This window comes from Dysidea avara, chromosome 10, assembly GCF_963678975.1.
Source record: "Dysidea avara chromosome 10, odDysAvar1.4, whole genome shotgun sequence".
Classification (NCBI taxonomy): Eukaryota; Metazoa; Porifera; class Demospongiae; order Dictyoceratida; family Dysideidae; genus Dysidea; species Dysidea avara.
Window position 1 is genome coordinate 12,074,991 of NC_089281.1, and position 20,648 is coordinate 12,095,638.

At 37.2% G+C, this 20,648-nt stretch overlaps 1 protein-coding gene across 1 annotated transcript in view; it reads left to right on the forward strand.

The window, feature by feature from the left end:
* Positions 1 to 16,833, forward strand: part of LOC136269055 (sacsin-like) — a 26,218-nt gene extending 9,385 nt beyond the window's left edge. The window contains exons 4-5 of the mRNA XM_066064513.1: positions 2,188 to 15,405; positions 16,066 to 16,833. Coding sequence (XP_065920585.1) covers positions 2,188 to 15,405; positions 16,066 to 16,676 — 13,829 coding nt within the window. The 3' untranslated portion in view covers positions 16,677 to 16,833. The remainder of the gene's footprint in view (positions 1 to 2,187; positions 15,406 to 16,065) is intronic.
* The last annotated feature ends 3,815 nt before the right edge of the window (positions 16,834 to 20,648 follow it).

Here is a 20,648-nt window from a genome sequence, read left to right on the forward strand (position 1 = left end):
TGTGATGGCTTCCCTTCGTAACGGAAATCGTCCATATTTTTCATAGTGGCTATTTTGATAGCAGAGGTGCTTTTCGAACAGTTCTTGATTCGTACTGCTGTGTAACGGGTTGAACATAGCCGACAACAAAGCGTAATGGATGCTTCACTTTTCAGACGATAATTGATATAACTGGGGTGCACGGCACTATTTCTTTGTTTTGGTATGCGTGGATTGCAGAGGTGCTTTTTGAACAGTTCTTGATTCGAAATGCTGTGTAACGGGTTGTACATAGCTGACAATGAAGCGTAATGGATATTTCACTTTTCAGACGATAATTGATATAGCTGGGGCACGCGGTGCCATTTCAGATGCGGAATGCGTGGGTTCACCAGTCATAATAATTATTTACAAAATAAGTTAGCAAACAAGTACACAAAATTTTTAACTAGAGTAGGGACCATAGCACATCGATAAAAAGTACTGAAACAAGCTGGAGTAGTGCACGATATTAAATCACAGTAAAACAATAAGAAGTGTTATATATATATATCCCTACTGTGCATTTCCATTATGGTATCTTGAGCACAGTAGGGATATAACACTTCTTATTGTTTTACTGTGATTTAATATCATGCACTACTCCAGCTTGTTTCAGTACTTTTTATCGATGTGCTATGGTCCCTACTCTAGTTGAGAATTCCAAAAAAAATTTTGTGTACTTGTGTTAATACTGGCAACAAACTACACTTTAAAATTTGGTCCTTTATCATTGACTAGTGCAGTCTTGCTGCATTCCTAATTAATTCCCTATAACCTTAATTGGCTAGTAATTTGGCCACATTTTTTCTCCTCTACAATGACTATTGAAAGGGTACCAATTTACTAGCCAACTAGAGTTAAAGGGGATTAATTAGGAATGCAGTCAGACTGCACGAGTCAATGATAAAGGATCAATGTTATACAGACTTTTGTAAATTATTGGTAGTTGCCAGTATTAACATTCATTTCTTGGCCTCACCAGATATTAGCTCCTTTAGTTGCTTAGTTTGTGGACACATCTTTTTTTCTACAGTTGTATGGGGGTATTGTTGTATGATATGTAAATCACTCACTCTGGCTTTTTTTTCTAGGCATAACATATGGCGCACAATTCATCACAATAAGACCGTCCTATGGGGATACATTATAAAACAACAATTTAGACATTAAAATTAAATGGTATTTATAAAGTTGGTCTTTGTTAGAAGGTGGTCTTTATAAAGAGGTGACCACTAAGTGAAATTACCTAATTACCATTTGATTCCACCATTCCAGTCCATTCCACTGAATCCAGATGCCCACCTGTTGGGCAGCTTGTTTATTTTTCTAATATTAAATACCACTTATATTGTGGATAAGCTGATGTTGGTGATCATATTGTCTTTCCTTCCCTTTTGCAGATGAATTCATGGACTATATAGTTGATGAGTAGCTGCATCTCTCTGTTGTTGTTTTTATTGTTGTTGTGTGTTTTGGCTACAACTCTCTGTTGTCCTTCTTGTCAAAGCACAAGAATTTGGCAGGAGGGTGGTAGGGTGGGTAACAGATAGACTTTAAAATGGACAGGATTGAAGTCCAGGCACAAAGTTACAAGCTCCTTAGTGGCTGATAGCTATGTAGCAGAGTTAATACAGAAAACATTTAGTGGTATGTATCAGGCCATCCACCAGTACACCACTGATTCTCATCAAGCCAAAACCAGAATTTATTGTCATTCAGGCTTGCTACACAACCTAAACAAGGCAGCCCTTATAACCAGCCTCGAGTAGTTGTAGTAAAACTTTAAATCATGAAACAGTATGGTAGTGTAACTACCCACTAGTGGTGTTAGCTTGACATGTGATTTGGATTAGTTTTGTAAAATCTGGGCGCAATTGGTTTTGCACATATTGTACAAATGGTAAATAGTAGCACTTAACCCAGACCTTCAGAAAGTTCTATCATATGGTTGTGTTAGATTGCAAGGCTGCATGCATGCATGGTAGCAACCAATAGTGTAGCAAACTTTAATACAATGGTATCTCATATTGTGCACCTTTACATGTAATAAAATGCCACTAGAATTGTTCAAAATTTATCCTAACCAAGTGATAAAGGATTGTAATGATAAAGGGTTGATGTATGATACTTGTGTTAGCTATTGTTATTGTGCAATTTTATTTACAGATTTACCATTCATCCTCAGCAATGATACAATTGCAGTTCTTGATCCACATCGAGTGAATATTAATATACAGAATAAAGATGGCTCTCTGAAGACTGGTTGTGGGTTGTCTTTAAAGGATTTTAGACGACATTTAGGCAGTATAGACTGTTTCAAAGGGTTGTTCAATTATTCACCAGAACAGGATCGATACCCAGGAACAATATTTCGTTTTCCTTTACGTGATTGTCATTCAGAGATTTCAGAATCACTATTTGATTGTGACATGGTTAACAGAAAGCTTTACTATTCTCTGGTTGAAGAAGGTCCTCTTCTGTTATTGTTTCTGAAGAATATTTCAAGCATTGGCTTGTACCGTTATGACATATACACAGGTCAAGAGAAGCTTTTGTACCAAATACGTGTTGATCAGAGCAATGTCTCTGCAGTACAGCAAGGTAGGAATAAATGCACTCAAAGTGCAGAAAATTGGGGAAGACGTAATGATATGTTCTGCCACATAAATTCAGTACCCATTGCATTTGAGAACCACTTTATGGAGACTGTACCTAAGGAAGGTAGGTACAACTGGCTAGTGATGAATTGCATTGCTGGAATGAATTGTGACAAGCTACAATCACTTTCAAAAAAACTAAAGGTCATTCCGTGGGTAGGAATAGCAGCTCAATTACCATCAGTTCAAATATCTGAATGTATTAAGAGTGGTAATCTTGATGTTTGTGATGCAGAAGTTGCTAATGTGCTTGCTCAACTTTCTAGATATAAGGAGAAAATTCCTTGGAAATTTGATGAACCTCTTAGTGTCCCTGGTCATGCCTTTTGTTTTCTTCCCTTGCCTTTTAAAACTGGCTTGCCTGTTTGCATTCATGGTTACTTTTCAGTTGCTGATAATCGTCGCAGCATAAAGTGGCCATCACATGATGAACAAGGGGAAGAAGCACAGTTTAACAAAGTACTTGTTGATGACCTGATTACTCCGCTGTATGCAATCTTGTTAGCATGCAGGAGTACTCTAATTGAGTACACAAATTTCCCTGTTTTGTATAAAAATTCACATGAGATGTTAGATCCGTACTGTCTGTGGCCTCTGTTATCACAGAGTTCAGGTGGTCACTCCATGTGGTTAACTCTTGTTGAGCAGGTTATCACATTGTTAGTGAATAATGACTTAAAGGTAGCATGGACTGCTGCTAGTGGAGGTCAAAGAATAAGTCTTTTATCTGCTTTGTATTTACCAGGGACCTTCTCTGACATTGAATCTGATGTTTCAGAGGTTGTTGTTGAAACTTTAATTGCTCTAAATCAACCACTTGTTGTTCTTCCAATAACAGTCACACAAGTTATTAGAAATATTCAACCATTAAGAGCCAAACTTCAGTCCAGAGAGATTTCTCCTAGTGTAGTTCGAAGCTGCTTAAGGAAGGTTGCTATCAATCAGGTACAAAATATTGTAGTTGATAAAGTAAAATGCTCCTCACTACTTGCTTATGTGCTGAGTGATGTGTCATCAACAAACTGTCATGAACTGTTAAATATTTCGTTGTTGCCAGTGGAAAAGGCTGGAGCTTTACCAAAGCCATTTTCTCAACAAGACTGCATCTACATACTTGCTGACAAGAAATGTTTTTGTTTTCTCCAGGAAATTACTGACCAGTTGGTGTGGAATGAACTTCGTATAGATGTAGTAGAACAATTGAAAGTAGTGATTGGATCCAACTTGTTAAAAATGGCAGATGCTAAAGTGGTTTGTTCTGAACTTATTCCAATGTCCATGAGAAAATGGACCAATTCCAATGGTGATGAAGTACAATGGATACCAAATGCAAATCGCCATCCTCCTCTTCAGTGGCTATTAAATCTTTGGGAATGGCTCAACGCTGCACTGTCTAAAGATATTGGCAAGAGTGATATTCTGAACTTGTCAATATTTCCCAAACAATGCTTAGAAACTTCATCTTTACCATCAAACATAAACTTAGTTCCTCTGTCTCATGGTAGAAGCTGCTTCCTGTTGTCAAGCAGTAAGCAATTTCCTCCATTCCTTCCTTCCTTTGTTGAGAGGATAGGGTTTACAGTGGTGCATGAAACACGTTTTGTTTTCATGCAGTCACAAATCAAAAATGAATTTAATCCAATATCTCCTGAGTCAGTTACCGAAGTGTTGGGTAGCTCTACTGATATTAGGAGTATTGCAAGTTGCACTGATAGCCAACCGTCTAGTGACAAGGCAGAGTTTCTAAAATATGTCTCTTTGATGAACAAAACTAGTTTGTCAATAACAGAAGTGAATGCTCTAAGACAGTTACCACTATTCACGCCTATTGGTAACAGTCAAACGTTTGTTGCCCTGAACAAAGCAGAGTGGATATTACTTACTGAAGGGATAAAACTTCCAATATTGTTGAAATATCCACCAAATATTATTCACTATAGATCATTGGCAGAAGCTAGGCTATTGAAACTTCTAGGTTGCCATCAGCCTAGCTTTACAGAGTTATGTATAACACATATAATACCATTTGTCCTAAGTGGCTCATGCAGCAATGTAAATAATACTAATGTCTTTATGAAGTGGATTTTGGGGATTCAAATGGATCAGGCACTAGTTGATCATTTACGTTCTTGCAAGTTTGTTCCCAGAGGAACATCAAAGCAGCTAGCTAAACCTTCTGAATTGTATGACCCAGAAGATCCTAAGTTTCAGAGTCTATTCAACCCACAAGATGACTGTATACCATCTTCTGAATATAGTGATTACTTTCCAGTACTGCGAAGATTAGGGATGCAGACATGGAACAGTGTCTCATCTAATGTGAAGAGTCTTTCTCATTTACTGATTGAGCGAGCTTCAACTGTGTCTGTGTTGTTTGGACACAACATGAAACAAGCTTTTAACAGGTCATGGGTGATTGTGCATTTACTTAGCTTAGTAAATCCTGGTAGAGAACTGCTAGAGATTTTGGCAGATATTCCTTTTGTGTTTGCTAGTCCAAGGCCTCCTGAACATGAATATCCTAAGAAATTAAAATGGTATGGAGAAGGAAAGCCATCAACCTATTCTCTAAGAAACTTATATCCAGTTCATTGTAAATTACTAGTTGGTAGTATTGGACCAGTTTTACATGACTGCTATATGCAAATAGAGTGTCAAAGTTTGTTTGGTTTATTGAAGTCATTACCATACATATCAGATTTGTTTTCACAACTGACTGCTCTAACTAGAGTTTCTAGACCATCCAGTGAAATGTCTAAGATAGTGTTTCTTATATATGACCATCTTAGATTTGAGGAGCCTAAAACACTAGCAGACAACCGAAGTAACCTTCCCCCTAAATGGATTTGGATTGAAGAAGAATGTAAGTTTGTGTCTCCAGCACAGTGTGCTGTGGTGTCCACCGAAGATAATTTAGATTTATATCCATATTATTATACACTGTCTAATATGCCTCAGTTGAAAAATTATTTTCAAATGTTTCTTTCATTGGGTGTCAGAAAGAACTTTACAGAAGATATAATTGGTCAATTTTTTTCAGAAATTCGGAAGAGTTCTCTGGCTTATGGTCTGGATAACACGCAACTGAAAGTTGTCTTACACATTTTAGAATGGGTTCACCACACTGGCAAGGAACATATAAAAGTGTTGCTTCCCACTGAAAATTTACAACTCCTACCTCCAGAGAGTTGTACCTACAATGATCGTTATTATTCTGATAAACCAATGATAAATAGAGGCTATGTATTTGTTCATCCTGAAGTTCCTTCAGAAAGAGCACAGTTCTTTAAAGTAGTTCCCCTTGGCCATAGATTGGCTCCTTCAAGAAAGCTTGGCTTAAACTATATTAAGAAAGGACCACATCAGTCAGTGACTAGTCGTCTCAAAGAAGCAATTGGAGATTATGGGTCTGATGTTGACGTGTTTAAGGAATTGATCCAAAATGCCGATGATGCTCATGCCACTGAAGTGAAATTTGTAATTGACTGGCGACAACATCCTTGTGATACTCTATTAGAACCAGAAATGAAGTCCTGGCAAGGACCAGCATTGTTAGCTTACAACAATGCTGTTTTCACAGCTAATGACTTTGAAAATATTTGTAAATTAGCAAGTGGTTCTAAAAAATCTGACCCAACTAAAATTGGTAGATTCGGAATTGGATTTTGTTCTATCTATCACTTAACTGATGTACCAAGTTTCATTAGCAGTAACTTCTTCACTGTCTTTGATCCTCACACTAGCTATTTGGGCAATAGAGTGAGCACTGGTAAACCAGGAATGCAGATAGACTTGAAAGAAATTTTCAGTTATCTTGATGTATTTAGGGATCAGTTTGCTCCATATTGTGGCATGCTTGGGTTTGACTTGACCAAAATGAAGGAGGGTTATAGTGGTACTTTGTTTAGATTTCCATTTAGAAATGATGACACTGCTTCTAAAAGTGAAATTTCACGAATGGTATATGATGGACAGAGAGTGAAAATGTTATGCAATACTCTAAATAGATTGGCTTCAGAACTGCTTATATTCCTGCAACATGTTAAGAAAGTGTCTTTGTACGAGGTGGAGGCCAATTCTAGTGTTGAAAACATGAAATGTGTTTTGTCAGTTACTAAAACACTTGAATCACATTCTATGGAAGGACTAACTTTAATTGAGCAGTTTAGGCAAGAGCATGTCAATCTACAATCGTGTCAGAAGAAACTGTTTAAAGTTGAAGTCCTTGTAAATCAAGAGAAGTATGGAAACCACTGGATGGTCACTTCCTGTTTGGGTAGTGGTAAAAGTAAAAGATTAGCTCAGTCACCTAGTGGTAAGTCTGATGGTCTCTGTCCACTAGCAGAAATTGGAGTGCAGTTAAATAAAACTGAATCATTTGTTCATCCTAAACCATGTGATGGTAAATTGTTTTGCTTTTTGCCATTGCCAATACAGTGTAATTTGAAATTTTACTGTAATGGCTATTTCTCCATTAGTAGGGATAGGCGCTGGTTGAAGAAAGACAATACAACCAACCAGATTACTGAGTGGAATGTTGCTCTCATCAGTGATGCATTGTACAACTGTTTTATCAAAACTATTGTTGCTTTAACTGAATTAAGCTCACTATCTCAAATAAGTGAAACAGAGAAAAAGATATTTCTTGATTCCTACTATTCTCTTTGGCCTACTACAGAAAGTTACAACAATGAGATTAGTAGAATATTTTTTGCTGAATTTAAAGCTAATATTTGTCTTATTGATAAGTGTATCCTGTGGTCAGATGTTGATGGGGGCAAGTGGCTGTCTCCTAAACATGTGTTTGTGTATGATCATTCTCGATATATATCATCAGAGATTAAAAAAGAAATAGTTTCTCTGTTACTCAAACATCATTACCCAATTGTTGAAATTCCTTATGATATTAAATCTGCTTTAGGAGAATTAGTTAAAGCAATTTCTTATAAGGAATTTAGCAGCGATGTACTGATGTCTTCTATTACTACTTTAGGCAGTGAAATTAGAAACAGGCAAATTATTGCATTATTGTTGTATGTGGAGAAAGTTCATGACGCTGAGTGGGCCAAACAGCTTCTCAGACAAACTCCATGCATACCGACAAAACCAAATGGACAGTTAAGGAGACCTGGTGATTTGATTACTCCTAATTCACCTCTTGCTCCATTATATACTGAGCATGATGAGTGTTTTCCTATAGAAGCTTATATGGAAACAGATAAAGTTCCGGGTGTGTTAAAAAGTTTAGGTATGTCAAGCTATCAAATGACTTTAGACAAATTGAAAGAGAGAGCATCAAGTGTGAAGAACCTTGATGATGAAGAGGTAGCTGTGCAGCGTGCTACACAAGTATTTTTGTACATATCACGTGTTTATGGTAACTATGGTTACAGCATTGGTACCTTCAGGGAACGGTTGCATGGTGCACTCCAAACTGTTCCATTTATTCCTGTCTGTAAATGTCCTCAAGGTTTATCACTTCCATGGTACAAGTCCTCATCATCATTTCTGTGTCCAAAGGATGTGTTTGGTACCTCACAGTTAAACTTAGTATTTGCAAATGCTCCAGTTGTTATGAAATTTGAAGATAACTTATCAATACCTATTGCTTTAAATATACTGGGTATTGGAAGCATAAAACCTTCAATTGAGTTGGTGGCACATAATCTTGGCATCATAGTAGAATTTGGACATCAACATTCTCTCAATGGCACAGACTATGAGCTGCTAAACAATTGCTGTCCTGAGATGTACAACTTTTTAAATCAGGCTCTCACAGGTAAATTTCAGAATTTCTCACCTGAGGTTGATGCATTAAAGAATTTACCATTTATTTGGCAAGGTAATCAGTTACTATTTGCTAAACAGGTTGTGATAACAAGTGGCATAGCTGATGCATATCCATACCTTTGTAAGTTATCTGATGAAAATAAGAGATATAAAGAATTATTTGTTAAACTAGGCATACCTGAGGTATTAAACGAAGGCAAAATACTGTCTTTGTTAGAAACTATTTATTGCAGTTGTGATGGAAATTTGACAGAAGAACATATAAGATTTACGGTCAACTTGGCAGAGAAGCTGAGGACGTTGTACCCAAGAGAATGTGACAGTGTTCTTTATTTACCTAATGAAGAAGGCCATATGCAGCCAGTTGACAAGCTAGCGTACAAGGAAGCTGTTAATTTCCCACACTTAAGTGATACTGAAACATTACATGAGCATTTTCAAGCAGGTACATCTTGGTTACATCCAATGTTTAGTGGAGACTTGGCACGATCTTTGGGAATACCATCTGCTCTTGAATCTATAGTAAATGCAATGTCTGTGAATTTCCTTGATGGTACAGATTATGGTCAATGTGAAGATTTGTGTGATCGTCTCAATTCTATACTAAGAAGTTATCCTTATGATGTGTCAATTTTTAAAGAGTTCATCCAAAATGCTGATGATGCTGGTGCTTCTGAAATAGTTTTCATTTTAGATCATCGCAAGTTTGAATGTCAAGATGGTGGGCTGTTTGGTACAGAACCTGAATGGAGAAGCATACACGAGTGTCCCTCTCTGCTTGTGTATAATAATAGAAAGTTTTCTGAGGAAGACATTACAGGAATAACAAAGTTAGGCAGAGGGAGCAAAGAATTTTCACCTGAGTTTATTGGACGGTTTGGTATTGGGTTTAATGTAGCATATCATGTTACTGACTGTCCAATGTTTGTATCATACAGTAGTGGAGGAGTACCTGAGAATTTTTGTATTTTAGATCCTGGTGGACTGTATGCACCGGGTCACAGCCTGAAAAAGTCAATGCGTGGAAGACGTTTTGAATTTCATTCTCCAGAAAATTATCAGCAGTTTTCCAAAGAATTTGAACCATTCTATGGTGACGTGTTCACCCACATGAGTAAGCTTTGCAAAATTTGTTTGGGCGATATCCATACTGGCTTTTCTAATGGCTGTGTACTGTTTAGACTGCCATTTACTAGGTCCATTAGTGATTATAAAAGTAAACTACATGATGGGTTTAAAATGAATTCTATGGAAATGGAAAAATTATTTGTACAACTTGCAAACAATGCAGAAGATCTTATTCTGTTTCTTAGCAATATTAAAAGTATTTCAGCATTTGAAATAATGGAAAATGGCACTTGTTTTCATCACTTTACTGCATCTGCTTCCTTGTCTAATAATGATGTTTCTACGTGCAGGGAAAATGCCACACTAGTTAAACAGGAAGTCGAACTGCTTAAAGAGATTGCCAAAGCATCTAACAATGGTCAGAGCAATGGTGCGAATGATAATATATTGGAAGATGTTATGATCCTCAATGAAATATATTGGAATTATCAATTAGAAATCCAAGCAGTGAAGCACGAGATAGATGCAAATTCACATAAATGCGCTCTTTACCAAACTACATCCTTATGGCTGATTAGCCAATGTTTTGGGAGTAATGAAATTCCTAGTAGCACACTTATGGCTGCTCTCTCAAGGGGTTTAATTCCTAAAGGAGGAGTTGCTGTACAGTTGCACAGTAGTACAAGAAAGGTTACTCCTTATCAATTGTACTGTTCATTGCCATTGCCACAGAAGTCACACATGCCAGTGCACATCAATGGAAGTTTTTTGGTAAATGACTCTAGAAAGCAACTTGATGTTGTTGCAAACCAATCACCTTTGTCTAACTGGAATCGTTGCTTGACACAGTCTGTTGTGTGTGATGCATACATCAATGCTTTGCTTAACAGTAAGGATTTTCTCAGCAAGAATGGAACAGAGTGGTATTATAGCAAATTTCCTCAAGAATGTGCTCAGGGTGGCATGATGCATTTATATGACTTAGACAAAATGGTGTATTGTAAAATTATCAAGAATAATCTGTCAATTTTACAGAAAGACAACCTGGCAGATGATTTCTCATGGTTGCCAGTGATAGGCCAAGGTTGTGGACACTTTTTTACAGTGCATGATGATAAGTTTTCAGGTAATGATGACCCTCTGTTGTGTGAACGTGAGACACAGCTACGTGAACTCCTAATTAATTTTGGTGTTAACTTGACTAAAGCCCCAGTTGCGATTTATTCACAAATTAGCAAGGCAGCATCAAAATGTAATGTGCCATGTAATACTATGATAAGCCCAGCGTCTTTTATTAATGTGCTTAGGTTACTATGCCTGCAGCAGCATAAGGATGTCATTGCAAAGAATATCATTTTACTATTGAGATACTGTCTATCAACTGAAGAAGGCTGTGATGCTATAAAAGGTGCTCCACTCTTGTTAACATGTGATGGTGATGTGCAAATAGTGGCTCCAACTGTTTATGGTAGCAAGTATGCTCAACTGTTACCTCATAAACTAAATAAATTTATCCATCCTAAGTTGGAACAGGATCAAGGAATAATCAAAGTTTTATTTGATAAAGAATTTTACATGCCTATCCCAGAAATTAGGTTTGTGGGTATGAATTCACAGTTAATAAACTGTGAAGCTCCTGTAAACATTAAAGAATGCCAGGAATATCATCCCCAAATCATTGAACATTGGAAATACTTGGATGAATATATCAGAGCAAATCAATTGGTTGCTGTTTCTTGTTTAAATGAGTTTGATAGAAAGCCAATCATACCATCATCTAATAGAATGTTAGTACCAGTTTGTAATGCTAAAATGGTTTTGTCTCCAGAATATGATGGTCCTGTAAAGAAAATCATGAAGCACTTTGGGTTTCCAGTATTAGACTTTAGTATACTGTGTGATATGACATTTGACAACTATACCAATACTCTGAACAAAATACTAGCAGACTGCAGAAATGGAGATGACATCTTGAAATGCATTGAACTGAATAATTTACCTCAGCTTGCTCCATTGGAACATGATTTAAGGGAAGATTTGCAACATCTATTGTATGCCATAGCAACTAGTTCTTATTTACCATCTGTGAAGAGTTTTGTATATAAACTGCCAATATTCGATGCAGTTACTGGTGACCTACATGCCATAACAACCCTGCATGACACTTACCTCCTTTCTTATGGGATACCTAAAGCAGGGTTGAAAGAAGTAATGATGAATTCAACATTGCTACTTTTAGAATCTTCACCAAAATATGATCTAGTATACAGGTATCTAGGAATCCAATGCTGTGATATTGTGCAGTTTTACGTAAATGCAGTTATCCCAAATTTTCACAAAATGCACACTGAGGACATAATTGTACATGTAAAGTATTTATTTGCTCAAAGTTTTGATGATCCAACAGAATTGTATGATACTTTAGAAGGTACCAGGTTTATTTATGTTGTTGCTGAAAACAAGTTCTGTTTTGTCTGGGAATTTTTTGATCCAGAAGAAAAACTCTTTAAAATTTTCTTTAATCAAAAATTTCCACCGAATGAATGGTGCAAGTCAGAGCTGCTTACTATCCTCCGTCAACTTGGGCTTCAGAAGGACATATCATGGGAAGGATTACTTGCTATAGTGAAACGTATAGAACAAGAAATCAATGTAGAGGTTATGGAGCAAGGTATTCATGATAAAGCTGTTGCAGCTTTAGAGTTTATCAGCTTAAAATTAATCAAGTCCGTCCCTGAGGATGGGGTAGATGAAGCAACCTTGCAGTTTTGTAAGAATATTTCAAAAGTTGTATTTGTTCCTATTTACAAGAACAATGACATTATATCAGAAAATTTTCCAAAGAAGTATGTTACAAAACGGTGGACCAGTTTTAGTGATGGTTGTTTTGCTGCTTCAGCTGATGTGACATTTTTGAAAAGAAATGTTATTACAAATAATTTTGACTTAAGTTGTTACAACTATTTATGCAAGCATGTTGAAGCTCTGGGCATCACACACCCTCCTTTGTGCAGTACAGTAATTGAAAACTTGTTGGAATTGTCAAAAGTAGCACAATCATTGGTTCAGTCTAGTAGACACCAACAAGCCCCAATAAGGGTTTTCTTACAAAAATGTTTCAAAGACCATTATGTTTATCTGGATAAAGCTGCAACTCAAGATGAACTACTTCAACTGAAAAATAAAGAATGTATATTTGTAGAAAGTGGCTTAACCTATTCTGTGGTGAGCAGTGATTGTGTTGTGAAGAAAGGTCAGTTTCCATCCGTGTTCCCTTATTTGTGTGAAATATCTGATGATATGCTGGAATGTCAAAACATTTTTGCTGCCCTTGGCATTTCTGATGAACCTAATAGTTGTCATTACGCAAACATTTTACAGAAAATTTACTTACATTTCATTACCCCTGAAAACAAACTTAGTGGAAATTCAAAGTATTTAGATTTAGCAAGTGAAGTAAACAATTCTCTAATTGAAGCTCTACTTAATGAAGAAGAAACCGAGTCAGTTCCAGATGATTTTAATCCTGCAGAAGTGTACCTACTTGATAAACATCTTGAATTGTGTCCTGCTAGTCAACTTGCATATGATGATGTACCTTGGTATAGCAAACGACTTAAGGATGCTCAAACATACAGGTACATGATGAAACTCCAAGGTAGATATGGGGGAATCACTTTACCACAATCGTTGGGGGTGAAACTACTAAGCAATTTGGTAGCAGAGGAGCTAGATGATGATGTACAGTCTCTTGATAATCATTGCAGGGAAGAGCGGATTGCCAGTGAGAGAGACCAAAATCATGGCTGTACATTTGTACTTAGTCTTGAAAGTCTTTTGCAGTCAGAGCAATTTAAGTTAGGAGTATTAAGAATCATCCATCATCAGAAAAACACAGAGCTTACTGAAAGGGAAATTTCACTACCTGACAAACTGGGTAACTTACAATTGTTTTGCTATTATGAAATCAAAACAAATCTTAGAGATTTAAGCAATGGTTTAATCATACGAGGATCCTCTGATACAGTTTTTTGTGCACTAATAGAACATACAGATCATGATCCTTCACTTTGCATATCACCTCACCATGAGGACAAGGATGGTGTAGTTAAAGAAATAGCACAAAACCTTAACAGATATCTGGGTGGAATAATACAAAATGAGTCTCATTTGGAAGCAATGATCAAGTGTCCTAGCTATTTAGACATTGAATCAGCTTTAGACAAGTGCAAAGTTAGGCCATATACAGATGCAGCCAGAGCTACTGTAAAACCTCGATCTATAGGAGAAGAGATATGCCCTACCATCTATGACTTGTTAATAGTTATGAACTACAATATTGGGGAGAGTGTTAAATATTGGAGTGATGATGGTAAGCTGGTCCAAGCTAAGATCACTGCAGTCAATTTGCAGACTGCAACTGAAATTGCCACTAAATCTATTACCATCAGTACTAGTGATAATAATGATGGTGGGAAAATTAAGACATCACCAATTCTAATCAGCAAATTCCTTCAGCCTTCATTTTTTACCAACTGGATAAGTGATAAGACAATGACAGATTGTACAGGGCTACTGCTGTATCATTTGGAACATGATCCTGTTGTTGATCTTGTTATACTTCTGCAACAAATTGTATCATCACTTATAACTGTGTCCAACCATCAAGTTAGCATCATATTTAAACGATTGTTTTTTCAGGCACATTTCTATTTTGTTAAATGCAACAAAGCACCAGATTTGTTTAATAAAATTTCACTGCAGTATTTTGGTGCACAGGAACAGTTTATTGCATCAACTGTTGGTGAAGAAGAATGCAATGAACTTGCTGAGCTAATGGAAGATATGTGCATATACACAGATGGTGGTTTAGAGGACACTTCTGATGACGGTGGTGATAATGATGATGAGGTTGCTGTAGGATTCGATAATCCATTTGCTAATAGAGAATTCTCTGAAACTGATCTTATCAATGATGATGATTTAAATTTGTTGTATGTACAGAGAAGACAAACTAGTTACTTTAGGAGGCCTCACAGACGGTTAGCAGCTAACGTATCTGGTGCACAAACTCTGCACAACTCACAGAGCGGTACTGCACATCAGACCACACAGCCTACTGTAACACAACCACCACCATCTGGTATGCCAACTTTTATCAATGCATTTAGCCAACCTGTGATTCATTCTACTCCTACGCACAGTGGCTTGTTTAGAACACCTACTGGATATCGTAGTCATGCTCACCCTCGGAGACGAACTCCCACTAGTGTGTGGAACCAGAGTACACCTGTAGCAGGTACTGGTGCAGCTCTACCACTACCCCAAACTAACTTTATAACTGCTTTTGTTTGGTTAAAACAGGCCATTGCAGACTTCAATGCAGCTACACATTATGTTGAATGTACTGGCATTGCAGGTCAGCAGGTGAATGGTGACAATGATGACAACAGTGTTGGTGAATTTTCTGCATTGATTTGTTTTTTGAGTCATGAGGTTGTAGAAAAATGCCTCAAAGCTGCATATCTTGCCACATGTGGCTCCACTTTGAGTGGTCAAAGTAACATACGTGAAAGTTTGGTTGCTTTGTACAATCAGTTAAGTTCTTCCAGGTGCTGGCCATTAGTAGATGTAAAGGATTTTGTCCATCAAGTTAGTGATCATACCATGAAGTGTCGTTATCCTGATTCTCATGTTCCTCCTGAGGCTCCTTGTGTTCTTTATACGGACCTGGATGCACGTCATGCTTTGGCTGCTGCTCAGGAAATATTTGCTAAAGTCTGTAGTATCCAATGCTTTAAAGACAAGCTTCCATCTCAGCCTACTTTGCTACCACTTTTACCATCAATGATTTATCTGGACCCTGATCGTAAGTGCATAATATTTGTCTGTATGAGTATATATACCATGGTATTGTAAAAAAAACCTTAGTGCTCATATACACAAGAAAAGTCTGTAAACATAGCCACTCTAGTATCTGTATATATTTGACTGGTAGAGTCAAGGCTTGCAGCAAAAAATGCCAAGTTTTACTACACCGCAGTATAATGTACTTTTCAATGTATCCAGGAACTTATAAAATACTTTGACATCTATTTATTGCCAATCAGGTGTTCCATGGAGCCCTTTTGGGTAGTTCCACCTTATTGGTTGCAACACTGTTTCCCCACATATCCATAGGAGCTCACTATATACAAAACTATTAGGCTGTGAGCAAGACAGTAATGAGTAGAGCCAATGTATCACCAAAATGAGATGTAGTTCAAACTATGCTTTGTGGTTAATGTTAAGATTTATTGCACATAGTTTTGTCTGGCACTTGATCAAAGCGATGTGAAAAATGCATTTTGTCCTTATATTGTTGATGGCTAGAAATTGGCTCAATGTTTGTGTTTGACACAATGAGACCAAATCTTGATTTTTGTCTTTTTAACTGTATGTATGGTGCTATCTCACACTCCATGTATCTGGCAATATAGATGTCTATAATGCTCTTCTTTTCATGCTTGCATGTATTTCTTATGTACAGAACTTCCTGAAGAGTGGGAATGGCAAGACACAGATTTTAAAATATTTACATTAGATGCTAACACTAATGACGAGGAGTTCTGGAGAGTATCCAATCAACTGTTTCAGACTCTACCAAATGTAGAAATAAGGACAATTGAAAGAATACAGAATTGTGTGTTATGGAAGAAATACTCAATGAGAGCAAAGAGTATGGAAGACGAAAGTGTCCCTCGTGGTGAAAAGAGACTTTTTCATGGCACACGCACCACAGACCCTCAACAGATCTATAAGGGTGATGATAGTTTTGACATGCGACTTAGCAACAATGGTATGTGGGGAAAGGGCAACTATTTTGCTGTGAATGCTTCATACTCCGATGGTTATGCTTATCACCTGGGAAACCTAAAGAAATTGATATTGGCTCAGGTGCTAACAGGAATAAGCTACTTTTGTCAACCACGGAACACATTAACCATGCCTCCAGTCCGTCCTGCTACGGGACAAACAGGAAGTGTGCAACGCAGATACAATTCAGTTTCTGGTCAGACGGGTGGATCAAAGGTTTACATAACTTATGAAAACAATCTAGCATATCCTGCTTACATCATAACTTATACAGCAGCTATCTAGTCTAGGTTCAACTATTTTTATAATGTTTCACGTGTATTTAATAAGAGGATTAATTTCGCAGTTTTTCAGAGTTGTTGTATGATTTGTTTGACATGCATGCATTTCATAACATAAAATTACTATACACTGTCTACAGAGCTATGCTTACACTATAACAACTGTATAATGGTAAGCTGTTTTCCTCTTTCATTTATGTGGGTACCTCCAAGTGCTGTCCATTAGTTGACAGACATAGCAGCTATGCTTTGTTCATCAAGTTATCAATCATAACTTGTGACAAGAGGTGCCACTTTCATAGTTTGTTTGTTCCACTATTACATCAACTCTTTACTTGGATCATATGAATTGTATATATGACCAAGCAAAGTTAATTCTTTGATTCCCATTTCAAAGTTTTGTTAAAATGATGCAAACAACCATTTTTGTGAGCAACAAAAGGCTTAACAAACCACTTGATACAGCAATGGAAACATTTTCAAAAATTGGAAAACCGTGAGGTGGAAATAACCATATAATGAAAATTCTTCATAAAGTATGCAGATGGCAGTGGCTGTCAAGGAATTAAGGTTTATGCATGAACTATCTGTTGTGCACATGATCACGATATAAATATCCTAAATTATGTTCTGTAGTGTAGCTAATTGTGCACATGTAGCCAGGTCAGCTATTATGCATGGCATGGACAGAATTTATCAACCTTTAATATCCTGTGGCCATGGTTAGCTTTCAATGCAATTAAGTTAATAGTTTTCAGTACTGTATGTGATGGAGTGCAGTTTCTGCCCATATATGTTCAGTTTTTTTGTGGGTTAGGCCTATAGCTAGTAGTCTTGTGCATGTTGAAGACATTGGTGTTGTTCCAGTACCAGCTTGTTGTTTCAGTTCTGGAACTGTAACCTTTTAAAGTACAGTTCCAATTTAAGTTCTGGGATTAACAACTTTTAAGATTGTAGGTCTAATTCTACCATGCTCCTTTTCCCTCATGCTGGGTGTCTGCACTACTAGTTGTATCAATTTAATTGAATTTGGCAATATTATTGACTGAACCTTATTGAATAAGCATTGTGAGCCATTTTAACTATTATTTTCTAGCGGTGGTAACTAGCTTTCATATAAAGGGCACAGCATAATATTGAAATATGGTTTGATTCCAAGGTTGAAGATGGTCTAGGAGTTATACTTTGTTCTTTATAGCTTAAATTTTAATGATGGATATTAATTATCCTATTGAAGTGGTCGACTGTTCTATTAGAGTATTTCGATGTTCTTTAGGAGTTTTGCTCCTTTCATCCCCTGTTGTTGATTGCTCTTCTCTTCTCACTCTTTCCATGTTTTCATTGCCCATGTATGCTTTAGATGTAACTGCACCTGTCAGCTGTAGCTTCTTTGTAGCTATAGCACATAGTAAAATTTTAGAAGGAGAGTACTTCAGCCCCCATAAATCTTCCCTTGCACTCGACTAGCTATACAGGGGCGGATCTAGGATTTATAGAAGGGGGGGGCTAACTCAAGGTACTAATCTCTTGGGTAGAGGTGTGCAAAGCACACTTCCCAGCATGTGAAGCATGCTGGAACTAGGGGGATCTGGGGGCATGCCCCCCAAGAAAATTTTGAAAAATAGATGCTAAAATACTGCAATTTGGAGACATTTCCACATAAAATTCATAATATTTTCTGCCTGTAGATATTTTATATACTGCCTTTAGATTATAGGTATGGCTCTCTGAAGCATTTTGCTAATGGAAAAGTTTGGGTAGGTACAGACAACCAAGTACATGATGCACCCCTCTCACAATAGCACAACACTGAATAGGTGGATGTTAGAATAAGAATGTTGAAAGTGGAAAATTTTGAAATTTGAACAATACAAGATTGAATCTGAGAGCATTTTCAATGGAAATTGTGTACCTGAATTAAGTATTGCCATACATATTAACTACACAAGTAGATGAATGAAGCCCTTTAAACAGACCAATGCACTTCATTGTACGTATAGGTGCAGGCAGATTTGGTATAACAGAACCAACCACATGTTTCCATTGAATGTTCTATTAGAGTAGTTAGCTGACTGCTCTATTAGAGTATCTCGATCTTGTACACCTCCAATGCTGATCCGGGTCCTTGTTGCATAAACTTTAGCATAAATCCACTGATAATACCTTGGAAAGATGTTCATAAGGTGGTTTTATGAGTATTTGTATTATTAGTGATCATATAATTATGCTAAGACAAAATTTCATTATAATACTCAGCATATTGATCAAGTAAAGCCTAAATATGAAGGGGGGGGGCTTCAGCCCCCAAAGCCCCTCCCTGGATCCGCCCCTGCTATATGTCTATATATTTAGCCGAATTATAAGAAGCTTATCTAACTATAATTCAGGTCACTAAAAGGTCACCCCTCTAAACTGGTTGCTATGAAAATTTACAAACGTGTTGGCTGCTTGTGTACCAATAATCTGCCTAATGCACCAACCCACCTGATAAATAGGTCAGGCCCACTGTTGACTGGAATAGATATGCACAGGCTGCATGCTGACCTAAAATATAGTGCTCCCTGCAAACCATGATTCAAAATATTCAATAATTTGCACAACTTTCCATTTTGGACAAAAATAATTGTCCTGCCGGGTACGTATGTGTGTCAGTTTGTTCACTGTGTTGGCTTATATGTATCATTCATTTTTGATTTCCTTGCCATGCGGTCTATCTTCTCGCAGGTGACAGGTCCATAGTAGGATAATGAATAAGGCCCCTATTTGGTGATTATTAGTTTCTCATCCACCACCCGCATCCTTCTTAAGCTACCGCATGGTAAGCCATTATTTACTCTGTGCATGCTCAGAAGAACACGTGATACCAAACTGTTATTGATGAACGCTACAATGCGCTAAATATCGTCAGGAGAACTGTTGTTTCCTTAGCAAATTGCTGCAGTGCCAGTTGCAATCGTGTTTTATTGACTTCTTCAAAGCAGGCTTTCAGTTGACTGTCGAAAAACAGTTGGCGATCACGAAAAGTAGTGAAGGAAATGTTTGTAGTAAGAAAGAAAGACAATTTGGACAAGGTCTGTACATCAGTGTGTTAATATTATAAAATAATGGCATAATGGTAATACCCTCCCGCCCGCATCATAATAATTAGAAAGGCTGGATGAGAAACTAATAATCACCAAATAGGGGCCTAACTGAATAAAATGTTTGTAGCTAGCTAGTGTACATTTTGCACATATATCATAGTCAGTGGGTGAATTTGCTCAAAATTAATTGTGTGTTTAAAGCTGATGATTTCAATGATGGATATTCCCCCTTCCACTGTCTGTGTGCCATGTGCTATTATGCGTTGGCCAATGGCACGCTGGTGCCATGTCAGGTGCCATGTTTTATTGTGTAATCACACGTAGTAGTATGTCATAGGACTGAGGACTGACACGTGACCAACCTCCTCTGATACAGAACAAGGTGAGGCAGAGTGTTGTTTACCTCGAGACACCACTCCCCCCCCTGAGTGCCAGCATAGGCAGTGCTTAAGTGATATATATTATACTTCCTGGTCTTCTTGCTCAGAGTGTTCATCTTGCATTCCCAAATTGCTTCAATTTTTGGTGATCACACTCAGTATGTGTCCATGTAATCTATTTTTAGTTGTAGAACCAACTGGTAAGATTAGTTTGGCTATAGTGTGTTCACGTTGAGCTGAATCCTGAAAAACGGCTAAAAATTAAAAGTGGATTTTTTCTCAACGGAGTTAACATTTCAGCCAACCAGATGATTATTGGTAACAGCAAAGGTGTCAACAACAGACACGTACGGTTTGGCTCCATTACAAGTTTGGGAAAGGGCTGTAATGGACACTGTACTTATATGGCTTCCCCATAGGAAATGTAATGTGAAAATTTTGATTGACCATAAATATTATGTCTAACATTTGAACAACAAGATTTTGAAACATTTTTAGCGGGTCAAGCAGTAC